General features: G+C 39.0%; 1 protein-coding gene across 2 annotated transcripts in view; it reads left to right on the top strand.

Moving 5' to 3' along the window:
- Positions 1 to 13,206, top strand: part of LOC109039500 (uncharacterized) — a 264,367-nt gene that overhangs the window by 230,398 nt on the left and 20,763 nt on the right. For both annotated transcript variants that reach the window (XR_011900209.1, XM_072302347.1), the window contains exons 6-8: positions 889 to 1,089; positions 1,877 to 2,223; positions 5,922 to 6,141. Coding sequence is in view for 1 of the 2 variants with exons in the window: in XM_072302347.1 (XP_072158448.1) it covers positions 889 to 1,089; positions 1,877 to 2,223; positions 5,922 to 6,141 (768 nt within the window). In the remaining variant the exon portion in view is untranslated. The remainder of the gene's footprint in view (positions 1 to 888; positions 1,090 to 1,876; positions 2,224 to 5,921; positions 6,142 to 13,206) is intronic.

The following is a 13,206-nucleotide window of genomic DNA, read 5'->3' as shown; positions in this document are numbered from 1 at the left end:
CGAGCGGGCAAATGAACGCCTCGGCAGAGCTATAGTTTTGACTTTTCAGATTCGAGGGACGGATTGTTTGTTTTTCTTCGGGCGCGGAATTCAATGAATTCAGATTTCTCGTGAAAACATTCGCGAATTTCAGTTTGTCTTGATCGCACTCTTTGTAATAAGAAATTAACTTCCTTCGCGGTCCTTTTTCTCCTGTTCCTGTCGGCGTTATTCCTCCGCGTCTCTCAGTTGCACTGTTTTCAAATTGTGTTTAATGAACTTCGTGCTGCGTCGTCGTTCATTGCGTACTTTTTCAAATAGGTATTTCGAAAATCTGTGAAATGTGGTACTCAAAATAATAATACCAGCGGGCCGATTATTGAAAGTTCTAAGTAGTCCGATAAGACATCGAATTGCGATATATTACACGGTTAAGATAGGGCTATGTCTTGTCGTGTCGGGCTGACATAGTATCAACAATCGGGCCGCAGCAGTCAATAATCAGACAATCTCGAGAAAGGACCAGCGAATTCAATAGTTTTTGTATCTTAGAGTGAATACTTTTAGGAAACGCAATTTTTTACTCTAACTAAACTAGCCTTTGTAAAGGTGGAAATTGAAGCGCCTAAAATCACTAAAAATGAAGGACTCGTCAAATCATTAAAAACAGCATAAACTCTTCAATCATCCTCATCAGATGAAAGCTGGCTTTGTGCCCATCTCTCAGGCGGCTGGTTGGGATTTTTGAATTGCGTGATTCTCGGTTACCGAGCTACTTTTTCGCATTTTTAATGTGCACACCGTGTTTTTTGCGTCATGCACTTTCAGAAGAATGTTTTCGCAAGTCAAAATTCGCTCATGGTCTAGTGGCCCATTCTCTTATGATATTTTTGTTTTTTGTGTGTTCAGCTGACATTCGACGCTTTCACCGTGGGCCGTTTCGTCTCCTTCACGATGGACGGATGCCCGGACGGGTACATGACGATCCGGGAAGAGGGACGACCGGACACGAAGGGGCAGTGGTGTGGCAGCGCCTGGGGCTACACCGTTTACTATAGCGAAACGAGATCTCTCAACTTATCACTTAATTTATTTACACTTTCTGATCAGGTAACCCCTCTTTTTGGTTGTGTCTCAAAGGCAGTATGCATTTTCCGCACAAAATCGGGGATTTTGACATTGCCACACAATGATCGTGATTGACGTTTCCGCACAAAATATTTCCCGCACAAGTTTCTTCTGGCTCGTGGAAGGTGGTGGTGATTGTGGTAGCATCAGCTACCACAATCAAGCCACAAGCTGATGGTGTGATAGCTTCAAATTTGCCCCTAAAGTTCACCAAACGTAACAAAAATAAAGTTTTTCTGATTGATTTTGTGGGGAAATGTCAATCCTGGTTTTTGTGTGGAAATTTCAAAATCTGAAATGTTGTGCGGAAACGGCAAACCACCGTCTCGTTTTCATTTCTTCACGCAGAGACTTGCTTGTTAATTGAAGTTTTCCCTTGGTTACAAAGCGGTACGATTCTCTATCAATGAAAATCTGAAACTATCAGAATTAGCCCTCAAGCTAATATAATGGAAGTTTGTCCAAAATTGGATAAAAACTAAACTTTCGTTCCAAAAAATGTTATCAATCTTACTGACGATTTTAACCAATGAGAATTGGATTGGATATTGGGAGTACGTGAATCGAGAGAGGATACGAAGTTAAGCAAATGAAATCCCCTAAAAGATCGATCGAATGGAATGTTGTTCATTTGATGGTGATAAAAGTATTACTGCTGACATAATAACGTCTTAAAAGTAATAATTATTTACGTTGAATTGCTAGTTGTCTGATGTTTTTTGCCTGTCCAGCATATTTAATTAACTGTTCATATTTCTCTGTGTTGCAGGGTATTTCAGGGTATAATTTTGACTTTAAATTATCGTATAAGTTCCTAAAATATAACGAAGCTCACTTAAGGTATGGGAACAGTAGTCAACTAAGTTACCGAGGAGAGTTAGTTCAAGGTAGCTACTGCACAAGACAACTGAATAAATGTGATACAAGGCCTTGCAGGGTCCAGTCACCGAATTTTCCGGGGATCTACCCGCGAAACGTTACCTGCTATTATAGACTAGAACACAACAAAGTGCCTTCAGGCAAACAAGCTTTAATCGCTGTTAGACAAAGAAATAGCCACAAAATTCATATAAAAGATCAAATGGTCAAATATGAAAGAAGTCAACGTCTTTTACGGTAAGTTGAATTTCATATCACATGTTTATCACTGGATATTGTTTTTCCTTGTTAAAGAACTCACATGTGAAAATTGTTCATATCCTGGGTATTTTGGGGCAGAATACGGATGAAACCGAAGGGAAAGAAACTTGGGTATGCAATACTACGGTGGGTGATGCCATGCGCTGTGATTTTTGAATGGCGATATTCTCGTTTATATTGGACAAGGAGGCTTGATGTCTGGACAGATCTTATTTTCTTGTGCTGATATATCATCTGAATCCTTCAACGCAATTATGTGACCAGGACAACTGACCCATACAGCACAAGGGTAGTAGTTTGAAGGGACTACTAGGCAAGGCACGAATTTCAGGATTCTGATTTATGTATCCTCTACAAAACACGTAGGACACGATTCGCGCGACGAAAATAACCGATATTATCTCCAAACTAAAATAATAACGGTTATTATGACGTTAGCCGTTATGCACCTATCCTTATGGGTCTCAGGGCTCATGTCTTAATGCACATAGTTCCGTTCGGCAGAAATACGTCCATTTAGTATTGGTTACGAAAATAATTACCTGCTCACAAGAAAAAAAAGAGTATACTTATTTGAATTGACTTGAGCACTCCAACGATTTTGGCAGGCCTCTTAATCAAGCAGTGTTCTTCCCCAACCCTATGTTATTCAAAGTATGTAAACAACTTGCAACAAGCAGTGAACTCCAACACAATGTGTTGATAAGGCGCGTCATTAACTCGCACATATCAAACCCTTTAGTTTTCATTTACAGAGATTTCAAAAAAAGGCAAGCAGCACGACAAGAGAATTCACGATCCAACACTGCAAGGTCAACGACGCACCTTGACGAGACCGTGTATTGTGAATCTAGAAAGCTATTCGAACAAATTTAAGTTTTTTGATCTGTCTCAAGCAAAATCTTATCAGATTCTTGAAGAAAAGTGCTACGGAAAAATTTAAGCGAAGAAAGGAAAAATTCTGTCGAACTCCTAGAAGATAAAGTCGATTTAAAGGTATTTTGGGGCTAAAATACCCAAATCACCGGTATTATAAATCCCGTTATATTATTGAAAAGAAATTGACTCGATATAAATGCAATTGTATTAAATATGTCTTGATTTTGTTATTTTAAACGCCTTTTCATGCAAAGAAGCTCAACCATGTCCATGCTTTATTCATTCATGAATTGAATGTAAGCAATCCACATCCCGAAAATATACCGATTTGCCGTAAAAAATCGCAGAAACTTGATGTACCAGGTCGATGTACACTCTTTGAATTTACCAATCAATTTAGTGAGTGCACGTATGTGAAAGTCAAAATGCCATAGTCATTTTGGGTGCATTCATTTTTCATGAAACAATTGTTAGTAATTTCAATCCCGAAAAACCATAAATTTTCCGTATAAAATCGAAAAAATCAAAATATGTCGACTCCCTGACGTGAAAATTAGATTCTACGTGTGAAAATACTTATGTATCGATATGCTGAACAAAATGCCCGTTTCTCCTCGTAATTTACAAACCGTTCCTATACTCATCTCAAAATTTTTCTCAGAGCTTTGTGTTGTAATCAGCTTCCATTTAAACTCCGGTTTGATGGCCGAATCGGCTGCCCAAAAAGCAAGCCATTTTTGAAGGGCTCTATGAGAAATTCGTGATATTATCAGCTCTTAGGAAATCACCCCATGGGTAAAATTGCTGGTATAAATTTTCGAGTGCTTAAAATAATTGCATTCAAGAAACTAAGGCATTAAACTATGGAGTCAATTTCGTTTTAATAATATAACGGGATTTACTTGTCCTCAGGTCAAAACTCATACAAGGAAGCCCCGTGCAAGAGGCTATTTTTTTGTAATTTCACTCAATTTTTTCTCCTCTGAATAATTGAATTGCTTGTCACATTCTGAGGTCAATCATATTAAATTGTAATTTATACATTTCTTTTTTCCCCCTTTATTTTATTTTTTGTTTGGAGAAGTTTTGTTGATTTCTTCGGATTTCGAATACTATAACTTCTCTTCTATTTGGCCGATTTTTATGAATGAGACCTCTTTTAATTCGTGTTTTAACGGAGAGGAAGGAAAAAATTGCTAAAAACTCGCTAAACAATTTTTTTTGAAAATTGGACGAATCCTAGCGTGACGGTGAAATGGTTAATGAAGCGTAAGTAATTGGGCGAGGGGCTGAGGATCGTCGCTTGGCGACCGTCATTAGCTATTGTTCGTCGAGACGCCGACGCAGTGAGCAGGAGCGTGGGGAAGAGAAGGGTAAGTGGATTCCTGTATGAGCCACGTTTAGCTAATGGTCTAATGAGTCTCGAGGCTCATCACAGATTGCACTTACACAGATTGCACTATCAGAGCACGGCTACCAACTTTTGAAAAGTATAACCGAGGTTACAGATCTGTCAAAGCAACGTTTTGAACAAAACGGAGGAGTTAAATTCTCATTCCGAGAGTGCCGACCTGCTCAGCCATCCTCGAATCAATTCGCTTGATTCTTCTTATATATGCATATTTTAAATCAGCGCGTCGCATTCTTAGGCTTTTTTTAAAAAAACCAAGTAACGTAGACTCTTGGTATTCACTGCACATAAACTAGAGACCCCCAGAATGAGAAACAACTTTAAATCATAATTATTGATGGATAAATAAACTTTTTACACGCTTTGGAAAATCTCAGAAATTCGCGGTAGTCACTTTTCGGTAAGGAACTAAGGGACTCGGTTATTGTATCGAGCAGGGTTCGAAACGATCGCAAAGGCGGTACACTACGTATACGCGCCAATACTACGTATACGCGCCAATAAGATCAACAGCTGAACCAAAGTGCCGAGTTGAAGGAAGCCACATTTTTGTACCGCAAGGACTGCCACAGTTATGTTGGTGTGCGATTTAACTCACGTATACGAGTCCTCGCCTCGCGCCATAGCGCCTTCAACTTTGCACACGCAACACGGGCATCCATCAAGCACGAATAGTTGTATCCCTGCGCCGTCATCAACGCCCGTCCTTTTCCTTTTTCTGTTTCCATATAGGTTTTTATCTGCATGGTTTATGTGTATTAATCCACAGAGATGTAATCCGACCCCGGTTTTTGAGTTTTCTCTCAAATCGGAGCGACACATTACCGGCAACTTAGAGGGAGCCTAATTGTTTTCTCTATGAGCGGAGGAAGTTTAAATTCATACATCGAAAAACTTTAATATCTTAAATCAGAGTTACTTTCATTATTTTTTTTGGTACAAATCGTGTTCATTGTAAAGTTTTTATAAGAAAATATTTACCTTTATGCCTAAATCCGCACCTTGCCTGCGGGCTGATTATAGAAATTATTGATCGACCAAGCTATAGACAAGGAAGACAAATTAAAAAATAAAGCGATCCCATTAGTGGAAGCGAGTGGTTGCAATGGACAAAGGAGGTACGCAATGGACTAACTAACGGCAACCCCCGAGCGACCCTTGTAGTTAGTCCGACATTCTCCCTTTTTGTCTCTAACAGCCACCCGTTTCGACAAATAGGATCGTTCCCTGCTTCCTATGCCTTTTTGTCTAAAGTTTTGTATATCAATTTCAATAATCAGCCCTCTGGGCTTAAAGCATGTATTAAATTTCCCTTCTCACATTTTTCAGCTCGAAGTTAATCAGATTAAAAATTAAAAATATCGTTTTTGTTTTCTTTGAGCAGGGTTTGGGACGAATGCAACGTTGTGCAGGACTACCTGACCGTATACGACGGTGGAAGCACGATGGACCCGGTGTTGGTTCGGCTGTGCGGCGGCGATGCCGTGCCCGACATCATCAGCAGCGGCCCGGACATGCTCCTCGAATTCCATACTTCGCCTTACGACAATCCGTTTCACCCCGTGCCTCTTAGCTATCTCCCTGGATTCGAGCTCGACGTTCAGGTAAGGAAAATCTGCCCAATTCCGTAGTACCACATTCTCCAACTTTCGTTTCAGTCGAAACGTCACTCAACTTTTCGTATGGGGGCGATTCCAATGTGAATACAGGGTGATCCAAAAGTCCCGCACCCTCTAGCTTTCTGCCGTGTAAGGGAAAACTCCGTATAAACCTCCAAGCGTCGCCAAATTGTCTCTGATTAAAAACGAACTCCCTGGTAAATGTATGAATATTTTTATTTCAATTTTTCAAAGAATTTTGTTCGTATTTCGCTCTGAAGTTCCTGAAAATCTCAAGGGAAAATATTCGTAACTTTCCTAAAAAATAAACATTTTATCAAAGGAAATTTCGCAACTCTCGAGTCTTTATACGACGTTCTTCCTTAGCACGGCAGGATAGACCTGTTCGTGCTCTCTATTGAATTACACAGATAGCGCCAGAACAACTCACCGATGAAAAAGTAAAGCCCCCTCGTACGTATGTAAGTCCCATATCGACGGTGCAAGTCGGCAATCACATAACTCATTTGCGGTGTCTGAAAATCTCCGCAACTATGTTATTTTTTTAAAGGAGAACAAATGGACATTATTCCTTGAAGTTTTTGCAGAATTTTCCTCGCACATAGAAGAAAAATCACGGAAGTTTTAAAGAATTACCGTTGAGTAGTCTTCCGTTTAAAAAATAAAGTATGACCGGAAGTCTGCGACGTCGCAAACCGAGTTATGTGATTGCCGACTTTCACCGTCGATATACTTTAAAAGCTATACAACATTAAGAGTTCGGGGTTTCATAATTTTTCGCACATCTACAGCTATTACAGATGACATACATGTGAAGATCATCCTTATCGGTCCGGTAGTTTGTCAGAAATAGTGCTTCCAAGATTTTGCTTGTAGCTGTATAATATAGATTTGATAACAATTAAACGCCTTGGCCCCATAAAACGTAGCGAGCGCGAGTCAAAAATGTATCTTTGTGTTTTTGATTGGAAACTTCTGTAAGAATGTCCCTTCGAAGAAAAAAGTCAGTTTTGTTTAAAAACCAACCTTTTCGCCATTCTCTCAGGGTTGATCCAAAGTATGGCCTTCTCGTTCCAATTCACAAAATCAGTCTACGACTGGTTTAAAGTATTTTTCTACGCCCTGAAAACCATGGTTTGAGATGAGTCGCAAGGACGTCTTACTGACTTGAGAGTCCAAATTGCGTGCACGGCATGGAATTGATTTTTTGCGGAGAATGTTTCTTCGGCTGCCGTGTAACAAGTAACAAGTGGTTGCGTGACTTGTTTGAGCTGGCTCGGGGCTTCAGGTGTGCAAATGTAATTGAAAGATATTTCCTTACGAGTTAATCAAAATGAGTTATCGCAGTCCTTACTTTACACCGAATAGTTTCTACGTGCAGGACGCTAAAGAAAAATCCGATGTAACGTATTAATGCTATGAATATGTTTAGGATTTTCGTGCACCATTATTTCTTTTAGCTTATTTACGTCTATATTGCCAAAATTCCTTTAGAAATTTACAAAAAATAATATAAAACTTTTTAAACTAAGGATTTGGGGGCACGATAAATATTTTCTATGAGAAGAAACATTTCTTCTCACTCTCTTCGCGAATGCTCCTTTTCTGAGAGCGTTATTTTTTACACTGTGGCTTGATGTCGTGTTTTTTTCACAATTTCCTGATTTTTGCAAAATAACCTAATTCTCCGATGAGAATCTAGAACCCCAATGAAAATCAAATTCTAGGAGTCCTTAAATTCTTCGTGCGAAGAATTTAATGTAAGCTGAAACTTTTCAAAATAACACGCCTGAGAGTTTACAAAAGCTACTTATAAAGCTCCACAAAGCTTTGAGTGGCGACGTAACTTCCCTTATTCAGAGTTACATTCTGCATCACTGCCAAACTACATCTAAAATCTTCCAGTTGTTAGATGCGCACTCAAAGTCACAGGTTACGGTACTGTTATGATCACGTTTTCATTCAAAACTATCAGAATGGATGTTTCGGAAACTGAAGGAAAATTTTTTTTACTGAAACGAAAGAGGCATTAATTCATAAGCATAATCACATCAGGTCACAATGAATGTTAGATAAGTCTATATTTTAAGCCTCTTAAACTTTTAACTGTCATCTGCTGATTCACGTTGGAGGGTTTTCTTCATATCCTCCTCAAATGAATTTACGGAAAACCCATAGTTTTGACACATTAGAATTTTACTTTGTTACCCCCAATAGGAAATGAATGATCACTATAATTTTTCACAGTCCTTCATATAGTAACTCACAACAAAACTGCAGGCTCCCATGTAAGAATCATATTATATTACTTCTTCCACTGTTAACATTCAGTGAAAGGAAGAATTCGCATTTTTCGTTTTTAATCAAAAGACTGTGTTGGAATGACTAAGTGTTGACCGTCATTTTTTATTTAGGTATTTAATTGGCAGTGGAGTTGTCAAATCTAGTTGACTTCTCCGTATCAAATGAGACCTTTGAGGTTCTTATTCTTTGCAGCGAGAGTGTAAAAAGCACGCGAATTTTCCTCGTAAATTTTGAAGGATGGAGTGAATTTTAGATTTTTTAATACACTCATCGTGAGCCCCTTGTGCGGGTTTAAACAAGAAACAACTTTTCTTTTAGTTTTTGCTTAAGTTTACACTTCAATTGAATTACTGCCATTTCATAACCAAAGAAACCCCTAACAGCAAATGGAGCCTTTTTTCAGATAAGCAAGATCACGACTGTCAGATAGGCAGGCTATTAGGAACCATGTGACATCCCCCCCCCCCCAAAAAAAAAAAAAATTGACTTAAGTATAGTATTGAGCTCGTTCTAAAGCACATTAGTAACATGCCGCTCCTATAGTGCTTCCATGCGCTCTGCGACATCCAACCACCACTGATAGCTATCTTGCCAGAACTCCTCCGGCAAAGCACATATTTTCTCCCTCTAAAATTTGAAAGTTCAAAAAGTATATAGATGGCCAGGATGCAAAACCACGTATCTTCGTTTGCGACGTTACACGCTTTTTGTCATACCTTATTGTTTCCTTGAAGACTTTATTGTTTTCTTGAAGAATTAACCTACGTAATTTCTCGGAAACTTCCTTGATTTTACTTCACCGTTAGCAGAATATTCTGTAAACATTTTAAGCAATGAAGTTAGCTTGTTTCTCCTCGAAAAAATTAATTAGAAGCGGACATTTTGCATCACCGCAATTGAGATACGTGGTTTCGCTTTTTAGCCATCGATGCGTCGAAGGCAATTAGTCAAATCGGGTATTTTATCAAATGCTTAGGCCGGTAGTCAAATTTTGATAGTTTACGGAATTCTGTAAATTTATGAAGAGGAGCTCACGGGTTCTCAATATTTTGGGAAGACTAACTCTTCAAATCCGCGAACTCTCTTTGCTCCTCCCTTTTTACAGGCCTTCAGTCCATTTAAATTTTAAAATTTCTATGTTTTATGACTTGCTGAAAATGTCATGGATCATTCAGGATCTTAAAATCGTTTATAATACTATTGTGTGTCGGACATTTCCACAGAGAATTCTTTCTTACAGGAGCAACAAATTATTCTGCCTCCAATGAGGGTAAAAAATCAAAATTTCCATCCAAGTAAGAATATTTGACTATTTGCCCAGATATTTGACAAAATGCCTGATTTGACTATTTGCCTACTATAGATATTCTGTTTGCGAAAATTAGACTCGAAGCCTCTTTATTATTTTGGACGTTGTGCGTCAGACCTATATTTTTCCGCTGACTTCATGCAACATAGTCCAATCACCGCTTGACACCTCTGAAGTGATAATGGATATCGTAAATCGTTAACGCGTTTATCGTGCTCCTGAGAAAGTTAACACAATGAAAAACTCTCAGCCGGGCTCTAACAAAAGTTTGCACTAGCTCCATTAAAATATGTTTCTGCAAGGTATTAATATAGGTGTTTTTCCCTGAAAGCAATTTGACAACATCTAGGCAGCCTCTTCATCCTAAAGGACCGTTGCCCCTCGAGTTACTGAGTTCCCCTGGGACGAAGCACAAGATCAAACATCGCGTCATACACCCCTGGCGACACGCTAATTCCACCCCCCAGGGATAGGCCGGGGGAACGGGGAGGGGGTCAAAGCGGATGTCCAGTATAGCAAACACTGTAATCACTCAAAAACTGACTCATTAACACTCTCAGCCGAGCTGACTCCAACTGGCTTCCGCCTCTTTAACGTGCTCCCGTTATAGCAGTCCACATTTGCGAAATAGATTTTCGTTTGATCCTCAGGGAAAAACACTCATACGATTAAATTATCCTCCCGGCTTGGACTTAAGACGATTAGGTTCAATTTACATCAAAAGATCGCTGTTGATAATAAAATTAATATAAAATACATGTAATGAAAAGGGATGGTAATCAAGACTATTATTTTTCCTCACACGTAAAATTAACGCAGATGTGAATGAAAGAGAAGCTCCCACTCTAAATGAATTTGTTGCAAACCTCAGCAAGAGCAATAATGTGGTTTGTTTCTCATGGAAAGTGAATCAAAAATCACGATGAACAAATCAGTAAAGTTTACAATTCACTCCTTATATCATAATATCCATAAGGAACCAGCGCATTTTTTAGATTCCCCTCTAAAAACGTATTTAACGATGTAACAGACGAGTCACTTTAGTCTCGAAACTCTAAGTGGACTCGAAATAAACTCCCACTCTTCCAATCAAGAACTAGCGAACAATGAATATGATATTTGTCATGAAACGCAGCGAGAAAAGCAGGGAAGTAAAGATGTTTTATGGATAAAATATGTTTGTTGCACCCAAACTAGATAACTGAGTTCAATCTGACAACATTTTGCAATTAGGAACTACAATTTCCGGCTCATCCGTAAAAACACTCATGTGCATAGGGAAAATAATGGTGTATACGTCGTTTATATACCGAGCCGAAAATTGTAGTTAAAATCTAGTCCAATCCGCAATCCCGAGTTGGTATTCTAAAATTAGAACAGAAGAATCCAAACATTTTCTTGTGTGTAAATTCCAATAACAACTGTAAAAAAAACCGTTGCTCAAACGCTCGAAGACTTATTAGGTGATCAAACAAGATTTTTATATGCTTTCAAAGACTCCAGGACAAAATATTTTGAAAAACGCAGGACACACTTGGCAAAAAAATGCGCGGAAGAAGGTGATACCAGAAGATAAGCTAAAGCTTTAACGATGCTGGCAACATTCGAAGCACTCCGAGCTCGTGGGTTTCCTACTTTATGTCAAAGAGAGTTTTTCTTCATTGAGGGGTGCAAAAAGGACGGTGCAAAATCCTCACAACTCCGTCCGAGATAACGCGCGCGAACCGTGTTCAAAGGAGCTGTCACGTTTTCGCGAGTCATAAAATTAACCGTAATTTTCACCGAATTTTTTACCCTTCCAAAGTTGAAAAGAACCCTCGAAATTCCGTCGAGGCGACGGAAACAACGTTCGCGCGAGGGAAATCCTCGGACGTGTGGCAACGCGGACGTAAGCTCTCAAAAAAAGTAACCTCGAAGTCGGCGGTTCAAAGACTCGAATTTCTCAAGTTCATTTACAATTCCACCCTGCACTCTCGCTCGATGGAAGTTAAACTGACTCTTTCGTCGTTACGTTTGTATTTACTGCTCCTCTTCTGCTTCTTCACTCGGGTTTTTTTTCCAGGGGACTTCTTTGGCATCTACTTTTAACTCCCATTTGGCGGAGACGCTCGAGAACTTACTTTCAATAGTTACCTATTTGAGCCGACGTTGGATAATACTTGCGGTATAACGGGGGTTGCCAACAGGCTTCTCGATTTTCTCGTACTTTTTGAAGTTACATGAACGAACGAGGGCGAAACACTAAAAATATGGCCCGATCTGTAAGTGACAGGATGGTAGAATAGTGTTGGATCCACACTTTTCTTCGAGGAAAGCAAGGCTGAAAAGTTTCAAAAATTGTATAGATTCGAACCTCGGAACTCTGATTAGTATCAATAGTTATGAGTAGAGTTATGAGAGTCAATGAGTATGCAAGATGGCTGAACACAATTTCCCCTCAGTTTAGCACTTAATACTCATTAGAATTTAAATTTTTAAATCAAATGAAATTTTTGGATCTTTTTTGCCTCGAATAACCATGATTTCGCACCGCAAAAAATACAAAATGAAAAAGGATGTGTTCTATAATTTTGACAATATGAAAGGTAGGCGCGGAACTTCCTGAAAATTGGCAAAACCCGCATTTTATTTGTTCTCCTTTTACTTTTCGTGGGGGCAAATCATTGTATTCCCAAGGATGATCTATTTTTCAAGTTAAGATCCTAAAATTTGTCTCATACAGGTGTTTTAAATGCCTCCTTTAACCTCCCAAATCACTAAGTAAAGTACGTGGGGGCTCCGCCAGGAAAAAATAAGTTTAAAGAACGGCTACGCTTTTCAGTCGTTTGGCAACAATGTGGAATAGAGAATAGAAAAACTTTATAATATAGGCGATATTTTTATTGCGAGTAAGAATTTTAGCAGTCGAGTGTATTATTATTGCCTCGGAGTTTCTTTCAAAGCCATAACCTTTTTCGGATGTAATTTTTCATTTGTTCTTCAAGCCTTTAGCGTGCAACTCTTATTTTTCATCCGAAATATTTATAAATTCGTGTTTTTTTTTATCGATCTGTAAGAGCCCTCTCTTTACCTATTCATAGCTATTACACATAGCGAAGGAAAAGCGGGTGTCCGTTTTTGTGATTTCAACGAGAATGCAAAAAAGATAGAACACGGGGTAAACAAGTTCGGTTCAGATATCGGTCATAGAAACCAAATTTTAGTTCACCTAAACGGAAACTTCGGTCATACCTTAGCCGAAAATGTTCGATACCCATTTGGAACACCTAACTTCATACACACACGGTTTTATGTAGCTAGCGACTACTTCGAAGTTCAGGGGTTATTTTCGCCTAAGTGTCGAAATGGAAGAGAAATATGCTTCATGTCACAGAATAACAGTGGATCTGGAAGTTCCGTGGATGAAATACAGGGAGTCCTAGCGTTGTACTCGATAA

This window comes from Bemisia tabaci, chromosome 1 (assembly GCF_918797505.1).
Source record: "Bemisia tabaci chromosome 1, PGI_BMITA_v3".
Taxonomy (NCBI): domain Eukaryota; kingdom Metazoa; phylum Arthropoda; class Insecta; order Hemiptera; family Aleyrodidae; genus Bemisia; species Bemisia tabaci.
Note: the sequence above shows the minus strand (reverse complement) of the source record. Positions and strands in the feature narration are given on the sequence as shown.